Source organism: Salvelinus sp. IW2-2015, linkage group LG10 (genome assembly GCF_002910315.2).
Source record: "Salvelinus sp. IW2-2015 linkage group LG10, ASM291031v2, whole genome shotgun sequence".
NCBI lineage: Eukaryota > Metazoa > Chordata > Actinopteri > Salmoniformes > Salmonidae > Salvelinus > Salvelinus sp. IW2-2015.
In genome coordinates this window covers 18,492,635-18,516,809 of record NC_036850.1, presented here as the reverse complement: position 1 = coordinate 18,516,809, position 24,175 = coordinate 18,492,635, and the positions used below count along the sequence as shown (strand labels likewise).

The following is a 24,175-nucleotide window of genomic DNA, read 5'->3' as shown; positions in this document are numbered from 1 at the left end:
GTTTTATTTAAATTGATGGGCCACCCTATAAGGCCCACCAAATGAGCAGCGACACTCCTCTGGGTGTAAACTCTGTGGATTTGGAAACTTTGAGTGCTCCTAAGTAGAATGGATTGTGTACTACTATGCAAAAAGAAAAACGTACTGAACAGTGTTCAAACCAAATGGGTTAATTAAGAATGGTATTTACAAGTCTTTTCAAAAGTTGATTATTATAATTATTGTAATATTATTAATATTGTTATTACTATTAGTATTAATAGTAGCATTATAAATCATGTTTTGTTATTTATTACTGTTCTTACCATGATAACTATTTAGTCATCATTAGTTTTATCTCAATCTCTTCATTCAAAGACTCAATCATGGACACTCTTACTGACAGTTGTGGCTGCTTTAAGTGATGTATTGTTGTCTCAACCTTCTTGCCCTTTGTGCTGTTGTCTGTGCCCAATAATGTTCATACCCTGTTTTGTGCTGCTACCATGTTTTTGTCATGTTGTGTTGCTACCATGCTATGTTGTTGTCTTGGGTATCTCTTCATGTAGTGTTGTGTTGTCTGTCTTCTCATGATGTGTGTTTTTGTACTATATTTTTTATTTAATTTATTTTTAATCCCAGCACACGTCACTGGCAGGAGGCCTTTTGGTCAGCCTTCAWTGTAAATAATAATTTGTTCTTAACTGACTTGCCTAGTTAAATAAAGGTTAAATAAAATTATTTGTAATGCTGTTAACAATAATGTCAATGCTATAATATTATTTGTGCTATAATGGCGATTAACTGTATTCCTTTTTCACAAAATTCTAAGTCTGCTAACATTTCCTCATAAAATGTTACGAATTTCAACCGTTTGTATTATTTTTCATCATCTTCATTGCGAAACTTTTACTTTAAWGGAAAATCTCCGAGGTCAAGGCCTTATTCTAGCTAGGTCTTGCTTATTCTTGCTGGCGGAACGAAGGTAGCACACACCCTGGTTGAATCCCACACCGTATGGCAGGCCAAATACACCATTTTGGTTAATATCAGGGCACACCGCGTGACAGGAAGAATGCCAATGCTGCGCAACATGGTAGCAAATTAACACTAGTTTCGCTACATTGTCGTAAAAATTCAAATTCAATTGCACAGCTAAATGAATCACCACGCACATTATTTTACAAACATATTTGAATATGTATATAARAGTGTGACTACTATGACCGATTGACCTTCCATAGTTTCCCATAATCCCGCGCTAGCTACGTATTTCCGGTTAATCACATATCCTTTATGGTTTTTGGAGCGTTGGCGAAACGAGAACAAGTAAGAGATTGCGGGTGAATTTTCTAAATTATTAGACGTCTGATATACAGCTGTCATAGAAAATATTATATCGTTTTTTTAATGAAGATAAACATGCTACACATGTGCTGTGTAATCAGCAATGGATTTGTCAATGTTTCCGAGAGCGGAGTGAAGAGATGTGACATTGAAGAGAGAGGCAGACAAGACAAGGGGCAAATAGGCAATGGTTGGCTAGGCTAGCTTCCTAGCTAACGTTAGCAAGGTGCCCTTTTCCTGTATGTAGTCAGTTTTGTGGGTATTCCTCCTCATAGTAATGTGTAGTGTTACTGTGGATTTTCGACCGGAACAGGAATATTACACAATGTTGGATGTCTGCCATGTATTTGACCTTGCGCCAGTTAGCGATGATTAGCATTGTTAGCTTGCGTGTGAGCCTTCTAGCTAGTTATCGTTTGAGCCAGTGGTGTGTATAACCCCCGGATGCCTCAGTATTGAGGTCACTGCGCAGTCATCTTGGTGGTACTCCTCAATTGTAAAACATATTTTGGAAGCTATAGAAATGCATTTATTAATTTCTACATTCGTTTTTGACACGTTCATTCTATTAGACACCTTCATGCATACTTTTACATTAAGCGAGAAACAAATAAATAAAAACTATTTCCTAAAATTATATATTTGTATAGTACTAATGTTACTGTCCCCAGTACAACAACGAATATACTTAAATACATACAATTTTGTCTTTGAAACATTTAATTGAAATACTGTAGAATTCCAATCATTCCAATGGCTGACTGCTCCTACTTGTGAGTGCCAATATGGCCGACCGATGGCTTCAAAGCATCTCAATGACCATTACATAGGTTGCAGTCCAAACACTTAAGACACACTATCCCCTCAGCCCTCAAATTAAGTGGACACCTCTGATGACGTATCATGACGTCTGACGAGTACACTTTCAGGGCAAGAGGCGAGGAAGGAACACATGTTTTTTTTTGTGGAACATCTGTTTATCACATTTTGTGAGAATTCTGCATATTACAAATGTCTGCTTTTAAAAAATTTACAGAAAATTAAAATCAAAAKCAGTAAGAAAAGGGTATCACAACCTGAGAAAGGAACTTAAATATTACCTGGATAAAAAATGGGAGAAATACATAAACATTACGCTACATATAGGCCTTTGCAATGTTTTGAATCAATGTCATTTATCAATTTCAGAACAGAATTAACTATTCTGTTCAAATCGTAATCCTGTAAACAGTAGAAACACTAGTTGTAAAAAAACAAATGAAAGGGTACATGTAAAAAAACAATGCATGTCTATCAATTAGAAAAGCCTGTTATAATAATGTAATAGCARCGTCAATAGGAGAAAATGCTTGCCCAAGATGCTTCTTCATGCATGCACCCTTTGCCGTGCTGATTTGCACATACATTAAAGGTGTGACTCCAATCAGCTTCAAAACAGATACACAAAGTACCCTAAAAGTCTTCTGCTAAGAGAACTACAGGGGACAAGACTGCACACTACTTTTAACACATCATTATTCGGATCAAGCTACTCGAGGAAAAATGGGAAGGGAGGGAAAGACAGCTTGAGGACACGTAAATTYGGGAGGCATCTAAGTGCGCTCCCCACGGATACGACGGGCCAGCTGGATGTCTTTGGGCATGATGGTGACACGCTTGGCATGGATGGTGCACAAGTTGGTGTCCTCAAACAAACCAACAAGGTATGCCTTGCTGGCCTCCTGCAGGGCTCCAATGGCTGCACTCTGGAAAGGCAGGTCATTCTTGAAGTCCTGGGCGATTTCTCTCACCAAGCGCTGGAAGGGCAGCTTGCGGATCAGCAGCTCAGTGGACTTCTGGTACCGACGGATCTCATGCAGGGCCACCGTACCAGGCCTGTGGCGATGGGGCTTCTTGACCCCACCAGTAGAAGGGGCGATCTTGCAGGCAGCTTTGGTGGCCAGCTGCTTACGTGGGGCTTTGCCTCCAGTAGATTTACGGGCTGTCTGCTTGGTACGGGCCATGGCTCCTACAAATCACCTTTGATACAACAGACAATGTTAAAAATATGAATCTCGTGTCCTTATTTATTGCGTTCACACCTGGAAGGAACGATTTTTAAACGGACCGCCCTTGCCCAAAAATGTGTCACTTGTTCATCCTGCGATGATTGTTTTCAGCCACTGTAGATTGTGGGTGCTTTATACGCGCTACAGTCAATTATGATTGCATGTCTACTTATATTAACTATATAATTATCAATTTACGCCTACTGTATGATAGCTATCAAATTAATTATCTAACTAATGTTAGCCTGCCTAGCTGGAACTTCTGAAGAAGGAACATGTTTTATTTCTACAATTTCCAAAAGATAACCAAACAAAAACATAATTACTTTTACGAGATGTGTGTGTGCTGTCATGTGCATTAGTAGTACAATTTCTAACCTTTTTACATTAGTTTTTACTTACACTTGTATGTTGACTTCTCCATTGTTGTTTTTATGTTTTAGCTGACTTTTCTTAGCGGATGTACAATTGTCGCGAATTGAAATATGGGGAGTTTCAGGCCCGGAGTGAACATAATTGTGCACTCGCAAACTCGACTAAAAACGAGTGCTGAGGTGGCTTACGTTGCAAACTATCGTTGCTTGGCTAATCATTTGGACCGCCCTCCAAGATGGTGACGAGATTCCCCCAAGGGCATAAAGCAAGGGTAAGTGGACGAGGATGTCTTTTCATGAGTTTGAACCGCAACCACAATCTTGGAGGGTGATCCAAATGATTAGCCAAGCAAGGGAAGTTTGCAACGTAAGCCCTGCAGCCCTCGTTTTTAGTCGAGTTTGCGAGTGTACAATTAAGTTCACTCCGGGACCTGAAACTCCCCGTAATTCAATTTGCAATTGATCCAATACCTGGGCGTGYGGAGATGATGAATATGATGACATTTCCTCTGAAGTCCAGATCCTTCAATTCAAAGTCCCAATAACCAGTTCTGCAAATGTTATGTCAAAACGTTCAGTACACAACAATATATGGTGTTTCATAGAGCAACTATCGTCATTACTGCCGTTACTCATGGTTTGTACTTCCAWTAAAGGTCAAAGTAAAAACACATTTTTGTTGACCTTTTTTGGAAGTGCATGCCATGCGTAACATCAGTAATAACGATAGTAGTTCTGCGAAACTCCATATTTTGATGAGTCCAGAATGCATTTTTGCATAATTAAAGTTTGCAGAGCTGGCTAATGGGACTTTGAACTGAAGGATCCTGGGCGTCGGAGGAAATCTCATATTCATCCCCTCCACAAGCCCAGGTACTAGTTCAGCTAACGTTAGCCTAGGTTGAATATAACAAATCATTATTTTCAACATAGATGTTAGCTAGCTATCTATTAGCCTGTCTAATGTTACCATTGAAATGTTTGGTTAATGGAAGCTTGAAATGTCCACTGCTGATGGGATGGCTAGTTAGGTTTAGTTTGCTAGGCAACTTTCTAGCGTAGACATTTTAGCTGGGTAACTTTATCTAGGTTAACGTAGCTAAGTAGCTAGCTAGTTTTRCCTATTTTGCCAGTTCTGTTTCTTAGATTTGTATTTGTTACAAAAACTGGTTGCTAGCTATGTGTGCTTGGGCAGTGACCATAACTAGTTGCTAAACGTCAGATTAGGGAGGCGTGCAGTTTCATACATTATTTTGTTGAACAGTTGCTATTTTTTGACAAATTGATTAAGAAAAAAACTATTTTACAAAGACCTGATGGCTAGCCGCTAGGCTATAGTTCCATGTCATCAGAATAACCTCTTTGCGATTCGTTGGTCAGTAATGTTTTGTTACATTAGTAGCTAGCGATATTCATTTTTCATCAAGGGTTTTCTCATACATGTTATTTTCTTTCAGAATGCTGGCCACCAGAGCCCTTAGCCTTGTTGGCAAACGTGCCATTTCCACATCAATCTGTGTACGTGGGGGACATGGTGAGTGACTGTTGGCAGCACACACCACATACTTGACCTTCATGGTATGGACCTTTAAACCACCGTCTGTAAATTGTACCTACCACTAAAAAGTTGGCACACAAACAAATGTTAACAATGGATAAAATACACCACCACCAGCATGGTTTGGAGATGTACAGTAATCAGACAATACCAGTTTATTGTAGAATTAGAGATTTWAAGTTTTTTTTTAGGTAAACTGAAAAAGCAGTTATGCGGCTCCCAAAGGCACACAACACAGTATGTATTTGCGTATGCACATATTTTCTAAGCAGGTCCCATGCAGGTTTGAATACATGTATTTATTGGTTGTGTGTGTCAGTCCTATGTAGTAACATGGTGAGTTTCCTGCAGGTGTTGCCAAGGTAGACGACTACGCTCTCCCAGCCTACTTTGACAGGCGGGAGAACCCCCTCCCAGACGTCCAGTTTGTGACAGAACTGAATGCAGTGCAGAAGTCCTTAAAGGAGAAGGAGAAGGGCTCCTGGGCCACACTCTCCAATGAGGAGAAGATTGCATGTAAGTGGTTTTCACCTTTGTTGTTGAATACTTGACATTTGTCAGTTTTTTTTGCTTACTCAAAACAAGACATAAGTATTGTTTGCCTATCTGTTCTGTTAGTAGGGATATAATGATTCACCGATACGCGTCGGTCCCCGGTTCAAATGTTTAAGATGTGAGTGCATCTGTCTGTGGGAGCCCAAACCGATCCATATGTAGCATGCATCGGTAAGAACAAATTAAAATGTTACGAATCGGTTCGCTAATGTTTATTACGCCTTTTTTTTTTTGCCTTATTCTGAAAATACCTCATCTGTTTGAATTGATGCGTCCTCTCCTTCAGCCTCTCCTTCAGCCTATCACACTTTTATGCATGTAACTGCATGTGATATTGATCTACAAGTCAGATAACTGCGCAGTGCGGGAGACGCAGCTGCTCGCGCCAACGAGAGGTAGCGCTACCCTATCCCAGTTCTAATATTCGTAGGCAACATCTGCACAGCACCTTCAGCATTTAGATGTTTTTAAAATGGCTTTTGCAATATTAAATTGGTTGTCCCTCAATTAATAAAACCTATGTAATTTGCTGGGTCATTTAGCTAGGCTTCCATCCAATTGGAATATTCTCAAATCTGCATAAAAACCATATGCAGATTTTCTTCACACAATTTTCCATCCAATTGACTTGTTGAGGATAAAAGGCTGGCGTTGTGCACATAAAAATAGCGTTTGCGGTTAAATTCCCATGTACCGAATAGAAAATACAAGATAAATGGGTTTCCACCGCATTTTCAACTCTACTGATGGTTTTCTCACAAAAAAATTGATTATATAGTGAGTGTACCCACTCTGGTATTGGCACATGTACTGTAGCCATCAGGTCGCAGACACAGTGTGGGTATAGCCTACATGAGATTATTATGGACAAAAGAGAGATTATTTTTGTCACGGCAGCCAAGCGTCAACGATCATGTCACCAGAATAAGACACTCTATTTATTGGGAGGTAGCATCAAGCTCATCACCTGCACTTTCACCACTCTGTGAAGTTCACTTATTTCATCTGTATCCTCATAAACTGCATGCTTTTCTGACAAGTCCTAATGTGGGAGGATCACACGTCATTGCGTGACTCCAAGTTTACTTCGATATACTGGTTATTATGTAGCGGTATTTATTAGAGAGGGGTAAATATAAAGATTTTGTTCGGGCGCCAGGCAGGTATTAACCATGCCGAAGGGAAAAGAGTAGATTAGAGAGAGTACCACTACCAGACCCACACACATCAGCAGAAGAGACTGCTTCGAGTGTAGCCTGTTTGCCAGATAGCCAGTGGAGAGAAAAGAGGAGACACACCATATAAACCCACGTCACAGCACAGGGGTAACCCCACCAATAATACCTCATACAATAATAATAATGGCAGAACAATTGAACGGCAACTTCATAGAAACAATTTACAAGAAAGAACCCAGTCGTCAACAGAGGATTTGCAATCATCTGTATTATCTTCCAGTGGAGGAGTGTAGAGGGTTTGAATGTGGGGGGTGTTCATACACAAAACAAAGGCCGTAAAAATGTCCACAATCTTCTCAGCCACATGTCATTAGTACACCCCGCCTCAATACAGTTGAAATAACAATCCACAACTTGCAAGCAACCTCCCTTTTAACTAAAAAGTCAACCCAAATACTTCTGGCAGGGAAATAATAGTCCAACACTAATGAACATCAACGGGAAGTGCATTTAAAAAATAGAAAGTCTGTTGCAGGGTAAAGCACTGGAACGAGAGGAGAGAAAGAGAACAAGAGATCTTAGTACACCGGCAAGCCGGAAGACCACAGCTGTCTGACCGTCTGATTTGTTGGTTTGTATGTCAAAGCTTCGCAACAATGTTGCTACTAATCCATGCGATCCATAACTGGTGCGGTCCCAAACGAAAACAACCACGACCTAGAGCGGTCACACTGATGATTGAGTTAAATACTTTATAAACTACACACGCTGAAAATTAACAAGGACGTCTGCAGCATAGCACACACAATCAAACTGTCGCGCCACCCAAGAGCTCCTCCCCAGAGAGCTGAAAGAGCTGTCTTRATCTCCTCCTTCCTTACTGCTGATGCGCTCTTAAAGTGGCAGCGCACGGTGAAGGCGCTGTGCAGGATTTCACCACAATTATATCAATATTTGCTCATGTAAGTGTTTCCACCGACATTTCAAGCATAATTAATTTACAGACACTAAAGGATCCCACCTTGTCTAGCGTATTTTGTTTTGTCGACATTTGAAAGTTTACTGACATTTTCCATCAGGCATGGCATAACTTTTTTGAGTTTTGACATGTACTTTACTTGCATTAAAAGGTTGGATGGAAACCTGGTTTGTGTTACCAAATGCGCTGTAGAAAATAGTTTGACATGTGGTGCTGTGTAGGCTACCGGAGTGGACACAACTCACATCTTGCTGATTGCACATCTAACTGCTGATTAGGGTTTTTCGATTGCCAAGTTCACCATACAAAATATTTTTGTTCTGCTTTAAACAGTTAATGGATTTGGTCATTTTTACATGAACAGGGTAAAGGTGTATTTCATATCAAGGACAGCAATCATATTTGCTAGCCGCACTGGTCAGAACGGGAGAAGAGAGCCGCTCTGGTTCCAAACTGTCAATACCATTCACTTTTGAGAGGTGAAATCTAAAGCTGGGTTATATTAATTGGCTATGTATGTAAAAGCTAATTTCTTAAGATAAATATATACATTTTACTAGCTCAAATTGTATCTGTTATATGACAAGTTATAGCAGTGTGGGGACAAGACATAAATTGCCCCCCCTAATCTGATAGTGGTAGATGCTCCATCTGCCCTATGGATCAACTCACACATTACATTACACACACGGCAGAAATACTTCTCTATCATACAGCAACGACAAGCCGTGGTTCGTTCACTCAGCTCAGAGAAGTCAGCTCAGTCAGATCCAACTCAGCTCCTGAGCTCCATCACTATCAGATATTAATTTAGAATGGAAAATGAATGTGTTCATGCCCTTGTTAATCGCATCGACTCATTCCACTAATTAAATCAAATCGTTTCAAACTACAAATATCGTTCCTGTATCGGAACCCATGTATCTAGATGCATATTGAATCGTGCTTGTAAGGAGCAATGCACATCCCTACCCGTTAGGCTGTGTTAAATGTTATCTAACAAGTCTTGCATTTTCTTTTTACCTACAGTGTACCGTATTAGCTTCAAGCAGAGCTTCGCAGAGATGAACGAGGGCACAAAGGAGTGGAAATCAGTTATCGCAGGAATGTTCTTCTTTATTGGCATGACAGGACTGGTTGTCCTATGGCAGAGGAAGTTTGGTATGTCTTCTAATAAGAAAAGGAATGAGAACATTTATTGTGGATGGAGTCTGTGATCATTCAGTTGTAATATACTGAACAAAAAATATCAACGCAACAATTTCAGATTTTACTGAGTTAAAGTTCAAGTAAGGAAATAAATAAATAAGGCCCTAATCTATAGATTTCACATGACTGGGTAGGGGTGCAGCCATGGGTGGGCCTTGGAGGGCATAGGCCCACTCACTGGGGAGCCAGGCCCAGCCAATCAGGATGAGGTTTATCCCCAGAAAAGGCCTTTATTCCAGACAGAAATACTCCTCAGCATCCCCCCCACCCACCCTCAGACGATCCTGCAGGTGAAGAAGCTGGATGTGGAGATCTAGGGCTGGCGTGGTAACACATGGTCTGCGGTTGTGAGGCCGGCTGGACGTACTGACAAATTCTCTAAAACAACATTGGAGGCAGAGATGGATATTAAATTTTCTAGCAACAGCTCTGGTGGACCTTCCTYCAGTCAGCATGCCAATTGCACACTCCCTCAACTTGAGACATCTGTTACATTATGTTGTGTGACAAACTGCACATTTTAGAATGGCCTTTTATTGTCCCCAGCACAAGGTGCACCTGTTTTATTGATCATGCTGTTTAATCAGCTTCTTGATATGCCACAACTGTCAGGAGGATGGATGATCTTGGCAAAGGATAAATGCTCACTCACAGGGCTGTAAACAAATTTGTGCTCAAAATTTGAGCGAAATAAGCTTTGTGTGGAACATTTCTTGGCTATTTTATTTCATCTCATAAAACATGGATCCAACACTTTACATGTTGCGTTTTATATTTTTGTTCAGTGTATGTTGATGTTAATGGTTTTTCCACCCACCTGTTAAAAGCCATAAGTCAGCATTATTTTGCAATGAGATGGATATACAATATATTATTTTCAGACATATTTATACAATATATTATTTGACATAATTCAAATACTGTATTTGGCCATCAGTGCCCCTTCAAATAAATGGGTTGTGTGTCTTCTCTGCCCAATGTATTGCCTCAACCATAATTGGTGTAACTGACCACCAACCAGGTTGGTATTGTGAAACAGAATGTTTCAATTATAATTACCTTYGTAGATAAATGTTCAATACAGACTATTAGAGAATAGATGTCCATAGGTGAACTTTGAGGCAGAGCCTAACAAGCTGTCTGTCTCGCTGCAGTGTACGGACCTGTCCCCCCCACCTTTGAGTCAGAATGGAAAGAGAAGGAGGTGCAGAGGATGCTGGACATGAGGATCAACCCCYTMGAGGGCTTCTCAGCCAAATGGGACTATGAGAACAAGGAATGGAAGAAGTAAACCAACCTTCCAGTGGACCACATTACATACCATGTCACCAACAAACGTACAAACATACCAATTACTTGTCTGTATTTATCTATTGTCCACATTACCTCAGTCAGTACGTTTTGGAAGGTCTCTTCCTCTTAAGGTTATGTATTATAGAGCAAAATAAAGGTCCTATGTTTACCCAATAGTATGTCTCCACTTTGCTGTTATACTACCATGTGGATGGTTAAATGACACTGGAGGAGTAGGCCCTACATGTCAGGTATAGGTGTAGGGCTTACTAGTACAAGGAACATCATAAACGGCATAGGTGTGATATTTCCACATCCATGGTTTTCCCTATTTTTAAAACTGGCAATATTTGTTTTGTTGCCTCTAATTGTGTGAAAACGGTACTGGGGACAATAAATTGMAAAGCACCATGTTTTTAGTTGCKATTTTTAAGGAATCCACGCTGTAGTCCTGGATTGGGCTATGGCAAGCATTTGTGGGTTTACAGGAATTAAAAAAGCATAGGCTATCAGATCATTCCAATACTTCAAATGCATATATTTAGGACATAGTACAAAGCAGTAGTACTGAATGAATTGATAATCCTTTCCAGCTCTGAGATCGCGAAACCCGCGCGGACTGGGTTGCATTACGGTCCCATGTACCAATGAAATCATTTATCGGGGGAAACCCGGAAGAGGATTATGGAGCGCAGGTCATACAGAGCAGCATTATGGCGATCGTCTTGTGAAGCAATGTAGACAAAGCGGTCAAAAGTACACCKATGTTGATCTACAGAGGCGCAAAGTGGTCTCGCTAGTGACCGACCGACCATTTCGCAATCATTCGCTGGCACCCCTTCATGTTAGTGAAAGTCCGTCCATGTTCTTTTCCAATATTTTGCGTTGTTGCATTGAGACGTAAATACTCAGCTGTATTTTAAATTCTTCATAATCGTTATCGCCTGCGAGAGACATGGGGAATGGAATGAACAAGGTAGGGGCCTTTGTGTTTTTGTTATTAATGTAGCTGTTCTGTTCAATGGCTTTTGATTGTAGCAAGGCACTTCCTTGCTACACTTCCTCCGTGAACGTTGCACATAGATATGCGCGGAATAGATTGTCATGTTATTTACATCAACCATCTACATSCAACGCTGAAGTRCCCTGAATAAAACCAAAGGGTATGCTACTCATCACACACTGTCACTTGATATAATAACGTGATAACTCATACAGGTTTGGATTTAGGGTATCAAATGGAGAAAACACTTAGCCCTTCTATTTTGACTGTTTTAAAGCCCGTATTGTGATCTGTCAATCGTTGGGTGTTTAAATGTTTTGTATATACAGTACCAGTCAAAGGTTTGGCCACATGTATTCATTCAAGGTTTTGTCTTTATTTTGTAATATTTTCTACATTGTAGAATAACAGTGAAGACATCAAAACTATGAAATAACACATGGAATCATGTAGTAACCAAAAAAGTGTTAAACAAATGAAAATATATCTTCAAAGTAGTCACCCTTTGCCTTGATGACAGCTTTATACACTCTTGGTATTCTCTCAACCAGCTTCATGAGGTAGTCATCTGGAATGCATTTCAATTAACAGGTGTGCCTTGTTAAAAGTTAATTTGTGGAATATCATTCCTTCTTAATGTGTTTGAGCCAATCAGTTGTATTGTGACAAGGTAAGGGTGGTATACAGAAGATAGCCCTATTTGGCAAAATACCAAGTCCATATGATGGCAAGAACAGCTCAAATAAGCAAAGAGAAATMACAGTTCATCATAAATTTAAGACATGAAGGTTAGTCAATGCAGAAAATGTAAAGAACTTTGAAAGTTTRTTCAAGTGAAGTCGCCAAAACTATCAAGCCCTGTGATGAAACTGGGCCTCATGAGGACCGCCACAGGAAAGGAAGACCCAGAGTTACTTCTGCTGCAGAGGATAAGTTCATTAGAGTTGCAGCCCAAATAAATGCTTCACAGAGTTCAAGTAACAGACACATCTCAACATCCACTGTTCAGAGGAGACTGCGTGAATCAGGCATTCATGGTTGAATTGCTGCAAAGAAACCACTACTAAAGGACACCAATAAGAAGAGACTTGCTTGGCCAAGAAACACGAGCAATGGACATTAGACCAGTGGAAATATTTTCCTTTGGTCTGATYAGTCCAAATATTTGATTTTTCATTCCAACCGCTGTGTCTTTGTGAGACAGAGTAGGTGAACGGATAATCTCTGCATATGTGGTTCCCACCGTGAAGCATGGAGGAGGATGTGTGGGGGTGCTTTGCTGGTGTCATTGCGTTGATTTGTTTAGAATTCAAGGCACACTTAACCAGCATGGCTATCCCAGTATTCTGCAGCGATACACCATCCCATCTGGTTTGGGCTCAGTGGGACTATCATTTGTTTTTCAACAGGACAATGACCCAACACACCTCCAGGCTGTGTAAGGGCTATTTGACCAAGAAGGAGAGTGATGGAGTGCTGGATCAGATGACCTGGCCTCCACAATCACCCAACCTCATCCCTATTGAGATGGTTTGGGATGAGTTGGACCTCAGAGTGAAGGAAAAGCAACCAACAAGTGCTTAGCATTGCTTGTTTTGTTTAACACTTTTTTGGGGTTAATACATTATTCCATTTGTGTTATTACATAGTGTTTATGTCTTCACTATTATTCTACAATGTAGAAAATAGTAAAAATAAAGAAAAACCCTGGAATGAGTGGMTGTGTCCACTTTTGYCTGGTACTGTATATATTACACATCTTAGTGTCCCGTTAACGGTGATGGGAGTGTCCAGAAGCACCTCTGGGCACCACTGTAATTCTTCTTAGTGTCCCGTTAACGGTGATGGGAGTGTCCAGAAGCACCTCTGGGCACCACTGTAATTCTTCTTAGTGTCCCGTTAACGGTGATGGGAGTGTCCAGAAGCACCTCTGGGCACCACTGTAATTCCACCCTGACTGAAGCTCTAAGCTAATCTGAATTTCAGAGGACACTAACATCATAGGCAGGCATATACTTTTTATTTTGAAGTCTTAAGTAATGCTGGAGTCTTGTAATGTCTAGATGAGATCATGATCGGATCGCTACAGTACTATTGCACAGCTTTGTGTCAACATGGCCTTAACCATCAGTTGGTTCAGTGCTCCTCACTCCCAGTCATGTCAGGCAATACTTTGTATTACATGCCCTATAAGGCTTGACTTAGCTATGAGAACGGTTCCTGTTTGTTTTCTCAATTGGGAAAATACTGTTTGACCAAACTGGACACCTGAATACGTCCTATGACCATAGATAAGGAGCATCACTAAGGTTAAGGCCATGCTCAAATTGTGAATATCTAACTAGTGAAATGTCTCTTTGTTTTCCTATTTGCAGGTTGTTGATGGGGTCTACCTGGGAAATATCAGAGGTGGGAACAAGATTCTGTTGAAATCCATTCAGTTMTTTTATATGTTGCACAGTCAGGTATCCCACCCAAGAGACAACACTCACTCTAATTCACTAGGTGTGGCAGCAGCAGCAGCTTGCTTGAATCCAGGGCAGCTTTCAAAGAGACTCAGGCATTTTCTTCTGTTATTGATGCACATGAGCTTTACTTTCTCTGTCCTTATGTTGTTGATACGTTACCTGCAGGTATGGTCAAATGCTACAAGGGAAGAGATGACAAGAATATCTAGTGAGTGGACTATAGTTATGTATAGATCGAAATAGAGTAGCAGAAGGTTATACGTGTACTGTAGCTCAATTAACTAAGGCATGGCCTGAATTAAGGCTGCTGCATGCATCATACTGTATCCATCAGTAGCATATAGCACATTTACTCCCTCTGGTAATGTTGGGGATTAATCAAAAGAAAAGTAAAAAAATGTTTAAGGCAAACACATACATCATGTACAATATTGGGCAATATTTCTGCTCCTCAGCCAAGGGGGTTTCTGCCCTACCAGCTTAATGTGACATCTACCCTGCTATAATGTTACCCATACTAATGATGGCTTCACAAGATGGTCCAAGTACTGCTCACACACTGAAAATAGCTTTAAGTGACAAGGCCAAATGATTGCTACCCAAATTACAGCCACACAGTCACAGAWGCTGCTTCTGGGCAAGCCACTCCTGGGGTCTTAAACACTTCAACACATCTCTCCTTATGACATTGCTTTGTCTACATTTACATTTAAGTCATTTAGCAGACGCTCTTATCCAGAGCGACTTACAAATTGGTGCATTCACCTTAGTCTACTGAGGATCTCATAGAAATTCACTGAGAAGAATCACTGATAGACATTTTCTCCCTCCCTTCATCTTTTCCCAGACTCTGAGAACAGAGAAAGTTTGTCCCAGAACAACATCACCCACATCCTGTCTGTGTATAACAATGCTAAACCCGTGCTGGAGGTGAGTGGGGCAGGTGGCCATAGAGGACCCAAGGCCAGTTTCACAGACAGACTGAATAAATTGTTGTCTTGAGTCGGCTGGAGTAGGCTTCATTCTGGTTTAGTTGGTCATGAACTGAAAAAGGGATTTCATGACCATTGACTATAACCTTGAATAACATGTCTTACATGAGTCAAACTCATTGAAATTATTTTTAACTTCCTCATACTCAGTCAGTAAATATGCTACTTTGTCTCAAATTCTAGAGAAATGTCTAATAACTTTTTGGGTCAGTATTCAGTTCCTTGGATTTGATTCATGGGAATTGTGAAGTGTAATGAAATCTGTACATTTTGTAAAAGTGGAAAACATTGATTTTGTAGTACACAGTTGAAGCCAGCTGGGGGTAGTGGTGTCRCAGTTTAATACATACCAGTGACATTGGGCTGTAGAACTTTAGACACAGCTTTAACTGTTCATTAAAACACTTCACTCTACTTGAAGCATCAAATGTTTGTTTTATTTGACCTATGGGGTTCATTTATAATACTCAGTTGAGTATGTGTGTGCATTTACAATGTGCAGTTGATGACCACACACCTTACCTACTAATTACTGTTTCAAACAATAGAAAAAATTACAAGAATGCTAATTGGCAGAAAGTGAATGATATACCGCTGATAAACTGTACTGTGACCACATGTAGATGGCATGTGCTGTGTGCAGAACAAAACTGACCCTCGTGTTGTGTTTGTACTCCTATCTGTTTACCTCTCACAGGACATGACCTACCTGTGTATCCACGCAGCTGATGCGTCTAGCCAGAACCTGTGAGTTACCACGCACACACACACACACACACACACACACCCTATTCATTGTCAAACAAATCCACCAACACAAGCCACTCCACTGTGTACCATCGTCAGAGGTCCTTCTTTTCTTCCTGTGAACAAGACATGACTCGTGTCATTTTGTTGAACATAACTCTTCAGTTTGTGACTCCAGGGTGTCACGCAGGCAGGAAAAGTAGATTAGTCACTTTGTCGTTGAAACAACTGAAATAAGCCTGGAAGTCTTTTAAAGGTTCATACAGTATGTATCAGGTAGAGATAAACAAGGTACCTACAGTATCAAGTCAGGGACCAATAATAATAAGACCTGATCATCTAAAGGATGATCTGAGAGAAAGACATCTCAGTTTGACTTGTCTGGCTCTGCTATCAYAGCAGGAAAGAGTGTGGCGATGGTGCAGTATTTTAAATGGCTGTAGTTTTATATAGACTCCATCACCACTGTGTGAAATGAGATAGATAGACTGCTGCTGCTTCACGTGTGTTATCAAGTCCCCCACTGTCATTATAGCAGCAGACCAAAACATTTACTTCACTGTCTCTAAGCTGCTCTCATGTTTGGTGGGTCGCCATTGGCATACTACCATTTAGTATAAATACTGAAAATMTTATAAAACAAGTTGCAGAAATGTAACAGTTGAAAAMAAAAACTAATCAGGGGTTGGAATCGAAGAGAAAAAAAATGCCTGGAACGTAAAWTAACGTTATTAAAGGGTGTCCTTGCTTTTAATAMAACGGTTCTGTTCCAGAACAGTATGGATCACTTTCATTCCCGGTTCCATTTGTGTTCCTTGAAAAATGTCATTATTTTCCGGTTTTCGGTTCTGTTCCTTGAACCGGTTCCAACCCATGAAAATGATAATACAAATGCTGTAACACACGAGAATCATTTCAGTAGTAAGGGACTCKGACTCTAGTGTTGTGGTGGTCATTGGAGGCAGGTCTTTCATGTCACTTGATTACACATTGTGGTTATTTGAAAAGAAAAGTAGTGTCAGAGTCCCCCTAGCATCACATGGTAACCCTGTGATGTCTCTCCAAGTGACTTGACAGCTGAGTGTAGAGTCCCTGTAGCACTGAGACCGTTCTGCTCTGCTCTGTGTGGGTGTCCTTCCTTCCACCCATGCCATTATCACTTTCACATTCAGTCTTTAGTAGAGTTGAATATTTTGCCGGTATTTAAAAAATGTTCCATCCCGAGAATAAATCACTTTTCTCTCGGGCACCCGATATTTCCCGCCAAATCCGGAAGTGTCATTCCAAAGCATGTAAAACATATACACTGAGTGTACCAACATTAGGAACACCTTCCTAATATTGAGTTGCTCCCCCTTGTGCCCTCAGAACAGCCTCAATTAATCGGAGCATGGACTCTACAAGGTGTCGAAAGCATTCCACAGGAATGCTGGCACATGTTGACTCCCAATGCTTTCCACAGTTAACTGGATGTCCTTTGGGTAGTGGATCCAGCAGTGTTGCAGTTCTTGACACACTCAAACTGGTGCACCTGACACCTACTACCATACCCCGTTCAAAGGCACTTAAATCTTTTGTCTTGCCCATTCAACCAATGAATGGCACACATACACAATCCATGTCTCAATTGTCTCAAGGCTTAAAAATATTTTTTKCACCTGTCTCTTCCCCTTCTTGTACACTGATTGAAGTGGATTTAACAAGSGATATCATTAAGTGATGATAGCTTTCACCTGGATTAGAGGTCGTTTTCATAACAATCGGTAAACAGCTTTTTATGGTGATTATGGCCGATTACATTGCAATCCATGAGGAGACTGCGTGCCAGGCTGACCACATGTRACGCGAGTGCAGCATCAAAATGACCTTGTGGCTGCAAGGAGCCAAGGTAAGTTGCTAGCTAGCATTAAACTTGTAAAAAAACAATCAATCTTCACATAATCACTAGTTAACTACACATGGTTGAAGATATTACTAGGTTAACTATCTTGTTCTGCGTTGCATATAATCAATGCGGTGCCTATTAATTTATCATCGAATCACAGCCTACTTCAACTTGATTTAACAAAAGCGCATTCGCGAGAAAAGCACAATCGTTGCAATAATGTACCCAACCACAAACATCAATGCCTTTCTTAAAATCAATACACAAGTATATATTTTTTAAACCTGCATATGTAGTTAAAATAAATTCATGTCAGCAGGCAATATTAACTAGGGAAATTGTGTTACTTCCCTTGTGTTCAGTGCAAGCAMAGTCAGGGTATATGCAGCAGTTTGGGCCGCCTGGCTCGTTGCGAACTGTTGAAAGGCCATTTATTCCTAACAAAGACCGTAATGAATTTACCAGKYTTTTACATAATTATGACATAACATTGAAGGTTGTGCAATGTAACAGTAATATTTAGACTTAGGGTTGCCACCCGTTCGATAAAATACGMAACGGTTCCGTATTTCACTGAKAGAATAAACGTTTWGTTTTCGAAATGATAGTTTCCGGATTTGACCATATTAATGACCAAAGGCTCGTATTTTTGTGTGTTTATTATATTATAATTAAGTATATGATTTGATATTTGATAGAGCAGTCTGACTGAGCGGTGGTAGGCAGCAGCAGGCTCGTAAGCATTCATTCAAACAGCAGCTCTTAGCAATGCTGGGATGCACAGCTCTGTTTATGACTTCAAGCCTATCAACTCCTGAGATTAGGCTGGCAATACTAAAGTGCCTATTAGAACATCCAATAGTCAAAGGTATAAGAATACAAATGGTATAGACAGAAATAGTCCTATAATTCCTATAATAACTACAACCTAAAACTTCTTAACTGGAAATATTGAAGACTCATGTTAAAAGGAACCACCAGCTTTCATATGTTCTCATGTTCTGAGCAAGGAACTTAAACGTTAGCTTTTTTACATGGCACATATTGCACTTTCACTTTATTTCACATTATTTAAACCAAATTGAACATGTTTCATTATTTATGAGACTAAATTGATTTTATGTATGTATTATATTATGTTAAAATAAGTGTTCATTGTACATTCAGTATTGTTGTAATTGTCATTTATTACAAAGATATGAATAAAAATCGGCCGATTATGTCATAGAAAGAACAATATTTGGTACACTGGGCAAGTATGTCTGGAATAGATTAGAGCTTTGATCGGCATGAAAATTCAAATCTCAGTATACATTGGCGCGTTATGTTCAGTAGTTCCAAAAACATCCGGTGATTTTGCAGAGAGCCACATCAATTTACAGAAATACTCATCATAAATGTTGATGAAAATACAAGTGTTATACATGGAACTTTAGATAAACTTCTCCTTAATGCAACCGCTGTGTCAGATTTCAAAAAAGCTTTACCGAAAAAGCACACCATGCAATAATCTGAGTACAGTGCTCAGAGACCAAAACAAGCCAAACAGATATCCGCCATGTTGTGTGGTCAACAGAAGTCAGAAATAGCATTATAAATATTCACTTACCTTTGATGATCTTCATCAGAATGCACTCCCAGGAATCCCAGTTCCACCATAAATGTTTGATTTGTTCGATAAAGTTAATCATTTACGTCCAAATACCTCCTTTTTGTTCGCGCGTTTAATTCCAAAATCCAAATTGTTGACGAGCAGGTCAGACGAAAAGTCAAAAATTCCATTACAGTTCGTAGAAACATGTCAAGCGATGWATAGAATCAATCTTTAGGATGTTTTTAACATAAATCATCAATAAGGTTTCAACCGGAGAATTCCTTTGTCTTCAGAAATGCGATGGAACGCAGGTCGCTCTCACGGGTGCACGCGTGACCAGCTCTTGCCAGACACCTGACTCAAAGAGCTCTCCTTCCCTCATTCTTCACAGTAGAAGCCTGAAACAAGGTTCTAAAGACATCTGTTGGAAGCCTTAGGAAGTGCAATATGACCCCAAAGACACTGTATATTGGATAGACAACCTCAGATTTCCCACTTCCTGGTTGGATTATTTCTCAGGTTTTTGCCAGCCATATGAGTTKTTCAGAGTGTTTTCTATCCAAATAAATTTATTTATTKTWWATAAATTACCGACAGTGTCACCATCAAAGCACCCCCACACCATCACACCTCCTCCTCCATGCTCCACGGTGGGAGCCACACYTGGAGATCATCCGTTAACCTATTCTGTGTCTCACAAAGACATGGCGGTTGGAACCAAAAATCTAAATTCTGGACTCATCTGACAAAAGGACAGATTTCCACCGGTCTAATGTCCATTGCTCGTGTTTCTTGGCCAAGCAAGTCTCTTCTTCTTATTGGTGTCCTTTAGTAGGGGTTTCTTTGCAGCAATTTGARCATGAAGGCCTGATTCACACCGTCTCCTCTGAACAGTTGATGTTGAGATGTGTCTGTTACTTGAACTCTGTGAAGCATTTATTTGGGCTGCAATTTCTGAGGCTGGTAACTCTAAGGAACTTATTCTCTGCAGCAGAGGTAACTCTGGGTCTTCCTTTCCTGTGGTGGTCCTCATGAGAGCCAGTTTCATCACAGCGTTTGATGGTTTTTGCGACTGCACTTGAAGAAACTTTCAAATTTCTTGAAATGTTCGGTATTGACTGATCTTCATGTCTTAAAGTAATGGATGGACTGTCATTTCTCTTTGCTTATTTGAGCTGTTCTTGCCATAACATGGACTTGGTATTTTACCAAATAGGGCTATCTTCTGTAAACCAACCCTACCTTGTCACAACACAACTGATTGCRTCAAACGCATTAAGGATAAAAATTCCACAAATGTACTTTTAACAAGGCACACCTGTTAATTGAAATGCATTTCAGGCGACTACCTCATGAAGCTGGTTGAGTGAATGCCAAAAGTGTGCAAAGCTGTCATCAAGGCAAAGGGTGACTATTTTGAAGAATCTCATATAAAATATATTTCGATTTATTTAACACTTTTTTGGTTTCTACATGATTGCATATGTGTTATTTCATAGTTTTGATGTCTTCACTATTATTCTACAATGTAGAAAATAGTAAAAATAAAGAAAAACCCTTGAATTAGTAGGTGTGTCCAAACTTTTGACTGGTACTATATATATATAATGTGTGTGTATTTTTTGATGGATTATCTATTTTAAATGCAATTTGAATGTAATTGATGGAGAGCGAGAGACTGTGAGAGAGCAACGATATTCGAGTGATAGGCTGTTTTGAAACCCTGCAGCTGCAAGAAAAAATAAAATTATCTTTACAAAAAATTTGGTGACCCCTGAAAGCCAGATGGAGATGTATAAATTAGATGCGTATTCAGTCCTTATATTACTCTACCATAGGCAATGCTGCAGCAAATGCAGGGCCTACCTGTCACAAGAAAAAAAGTTACCATGACGAGATGATTGGTCGTGCAGATGTCAAATAGAAGGCCGTAGAGAAGCCAGATTTATACATCACATATAATGTAACAGTTCCATTTCACATCATGCTGTTCATATAAATAATTTATTATAATTTACCGTTTTTTCACAGTTATTTACTCCAGGAAAAGGGAGTTGGTTTGGGCGGTAAATCTCAGTAACCCAGTTCCCGCTATTCAACCCTAGTCTTTAGTCATGCTCATAACCTTTGTGCCACGCACTACTATTAGAGCTCCTATAAAAGAGAGCTAGCTACTTCCCTGGTACCTATGACCTGTACCATCTGTTGAGTTTMTTCTGTGTCCACTGTCCACATTAATTGGATGGAAGGGTGGAATGTCCTACCCTGCTTTTCATACCTGGACAGAAACACCCTGTCTGCCAGTCAGTCAGAAAGAGACAGACACTAGAGTTAAAGACATGCTCCGTAACTTTGGCGACTAGTAAGTCTTTTTTTATACCTCCGCAAGCAGAGCATAACTTGGTCAGTCTGTCAATCACTTGTCTTCTCAGAGGAAAATAAGGAGAGATGATGATGATGATGATAATGATGAGGGTGGTTGGAGGTTGCGGATGAGGGGATGTTGTTGTTGGGTTGGGGGGCCTCTGACCCCCCTGTCGCAACCAACTGGTCTGCAGGCAGCAGGAAGGAAGCCTTGCTGTGACATCCTGCTGTGCCTCGGTCACCAGGCCTATTATAGTCCCTCTCTGTCACAATCCCTAGGCTGGGAAAACAGGGCTAACGGTCGTCCCGCTGGTTTCATCACGTCCCCCTGTTCCCCGCTTTTAGAGACCAGGCCAGGGACTGACATGGCTAGGGGCCCTAGGGGCTAGGACTTTATGTGTAAKTCTGTGTTGTTTTTGTCGCACTGCTTTGCTTTATCTTGGCCAGGTCGCAGTTGTAAATGAGAACTTGTTTTCAACTGGCCTACCTGGTTAAATAAAGGTGAAATAAATAAATATCTTTGAGCTCCTGATGAGTCTGTGTGTGTCAAATGATTGTGGTAGGATGCGGACCTGACCCCCACTTCATGTTGGGGGTCAGGTCCGCATTAAACACTCAAGAACCAAGAATTATAATTAGAATCAGGTGGACATGTCCTATATCTTCAGCTACCAGATAAGCACCACAGAGTCTTTGTTTGGATACAACCATACAGTTTGCCACTGTCCTTCATTTGTGATTTTAATATGGGTGGTTCGAGCCCTGAATGCTGATTGGCTGACAGCCGTGGTATATCAGACCGTATACCACGTGTATGACAAAACATGTATTTTTACTGCTCTAATTACGTTGGTAACCAGTTTATAATAGCAATAAGGCACCTCGGGGTTAGTGATATATGGCCAATATACCACGGCTAAGGGCTGTGTCCAGGCACTCTGCGATGCGTCGTGCATAAGAACAGCCCTTAGCCGTGGTTATTCGGCTATATACCACACCTCCTCGGGCCTTATTGCTTAAATATACACTGAGTACACCAACCCCCCATTGCAGTTCTTGACACGAACCGGTGCACCTGGCACCTACTACCATACCCCTTTCAAAGGCACTATTTTGTCTTGCCCATCACCCTCTGAATGGCACACATACACAATCCGTGTCTCAAGGTTTAAGAATTTTTCTTTAGCCTGTCTCCGCCCATCATCTACACTGGATTGAATTGGATTCAATCAAGTGACATCAATAAGGGATCATAAGCTTTCACCTGGATTCACCTTGTCAGTCTGTCATGGAAAGACAGGTGTTCTTAATGTTTTGTCTACTCAGTGTAAGATCCTAATTCTTTTTGTTTTCATTTGGAGTTAAGCCTGTCAAACACAAAAATAGTCGCCACCTAATACATTTCTGCACATTTAACAAGATAGCCGGAAACTGCTGGACCAGAAATAAATAGAAAAGTGCTGAGAGAACATCTTTCAGCAAGAGTTTGGCTCCAAAGTGAGGAGGGAACGTGCAATCCATCTATTTTAGCCCCTGGCTGTTGAGTTGGTTGGGTAACCAAGCAGCCTTTTGCTGTTATAGGACAATGCCTCCACCATATGACTCTCCTATTGTGCAACGCTTCACTACTATTCCCAATAGTGTTTGGAGTGGTAGCCATACACCAACAGCAAAAAAAGGATCAAGTCACAGTATAGGGAAGGAGAATGTCACAAATCAAATCAATCAAATCAAATTTTATTAGTCACATACACATGGTTAGCAAGATGTTAATGCGAGTGTAGCGAAATGCTTGTGCTTCTAGTTCCGACAATGCAGTAATAACCAACAGTAATCTAACCTAACAATTCCACACTACTACCTTACACACACACACAAGTGTAAAGGGATAAAGATAATGTACATAAAGATATATGAATGAGTGGTGGTACAGAACGGCATGGCAGGCAGTAGATGGTATAGAGTACGGTATATACGTATGAGAATGAGTACTGTAGGGTATGTAAACATAAAGTGGCATAGTTTAAAGTGGCTAGTGGTACATTGTATTGCATAAAGATGGCAAGATGCAGTAGATGATATAGAGTACAGTATATATACATATGAGGGTAATGTAGGGTATGTAAACATTGTATTAAGTGGCATTGCTTAAAGTGGCTAGTGGTACATTTTTACATAATTTCCATCAATTCCCATTTTTTAAAGTGGCTGGAGTTGAGTCAGTATGGTTGGCAGCGGCCGCTAAATGTTAGTGGTGGCTGTTTAACAGTCTGATGGCCTTGAGATAGAAGCTGTTTTTCAGTCTCTCGGTCCCTGCTTTGATGCACCTGTACTGACCTCGCCTTCTGGATGATAGCGGGGTGAACAGGGCAGTGGCTTGGGTGGTTGTTGTCCTTGATGATCTTTATGGCCTTCCTGTGACATCGGGTGGTGTAGGTGTCCTGGAGGGCAGGTAGTTTGCCCCTGGTGATGCGTTCTGCAGACCTCACTACCTCTGGAGAGCCTTACGTTTGTGGGCGGAGCAGTTGCCGTACCAGGCGGTGATACAGCCCGACAGGATGCTCTCGATTGTGCATCTGTAGAAGTTTGTGAGTGCTTTTGG

At 40.6% G+C, this 24,175-nt stretch overlaps 3 protein-coding genes across 6 annotated transcripts in view; 2 read left to right on the top strand and 1 right to left on the bottom strand.

Annotated features, from left to right (window-relative positions):
* The first annotated feature begins 1,207 nt into the window (after nucleotides 1-1,207).
* On the top strand, nucleotides 1,208-10,689 carry cox4i1 (cytochrome c oxidase subunit 4I1). Of its 2 annotated transcripts, none has more exons than XM_023995615.3 (5): nucleotides 1,208-1,308; nucleotides 5,206-5,282; nucleotides 5,658-5,822; nucleotides 9,048-9,179; nucleotides 10,382-10,689. In XM_023995615.3, the coding sequence occupies exons 2-5, from the start codon at nucleotides 5,207-5,209 to the stop codon at nucleotides 10,516-10,518; spliced, it is 510 nt and encodes a 169-aa protein (XP_023851383.1). In that variant the 5' UTR covers nucleotides 1,208-1,308; nucleotide 5,206; the 3' UTR covers nucleotides 10,519-10,689. The 2 variants fall into 2 exon arrangements, with proteins under 2 accessions (XP_023851383.1, XP_023851382.1); XM_023995614.3 differs by having other exon boundaries at nucleotides 1,232-1,322.
* On the bottom strand, nucleotides 2,551-3,417 carry LOC111969454 (histone H3.3A-like). The gene has a single exon (XM_023995616.2). It carries the CDS (start codon nucleotides 3,327-3,329, stop codon nucleotides 2,919-2,921), a length of 411 nt encoding a protein of 136 aa, XP_023851384.1. The 5' UTR covers nucleotides 3,330-3,417; the 3' UTR covers nucleotides 2,551-2,918.
* A 491-nt stretch (nucleotides 10,690-11,180) lies between the features above and the next one.
* dusp22a (dual specificity phosphatase 22a) overlaps nucleotides 11,181-24,175 on the top strand; it is a 34,371-nt gene continuing 21,376 nt past the window's right edge. Inside the window, exons 1-5 of one of the 3 annotated variants that reach the window (XM_070445451.1) lie at nucleotides 11,181-11,496; nucleotides 13,899-13,932; nucleotides 14,157-14,199; nucleotides 14,839-14,921; nucleotides 15,681-15,730. In XM_070445451.1, coding sequence (XP_070301552.1) covers nucleotides 13,906-13,932; nucleotides 14,157-14,199; nucleotides 14,839-14,921; nucleotides 15,681-15,730 — 203 coding nt within the window. In that variant the 5' untranslated portion in view covers nucleotides 11,181-11,496; nucleotides 13,899-13,905. The remainder of the gene's footprint in view (nucleotides 11,497-13,898; nucleotides 13,933-14,156; nucleotides 14,200-14,838; nucleotides 14,922-15,680; nucleotides 15,731-24,175) is intronic. The other 2 variants (XM_024147310.2, XM_023995613.2) reach the window with 2 other exon arrangements.

Bases quoted from the DNA above. Each gene is read 5' to 3' on its own strand.
- LOC111969454 (XM_023995616.2), bottom strand. From the start codon at position 3,329: ATGGCCCGTACCAAGCAGACAGCCCGTAAATCTACTGGAGGCAAAGCC.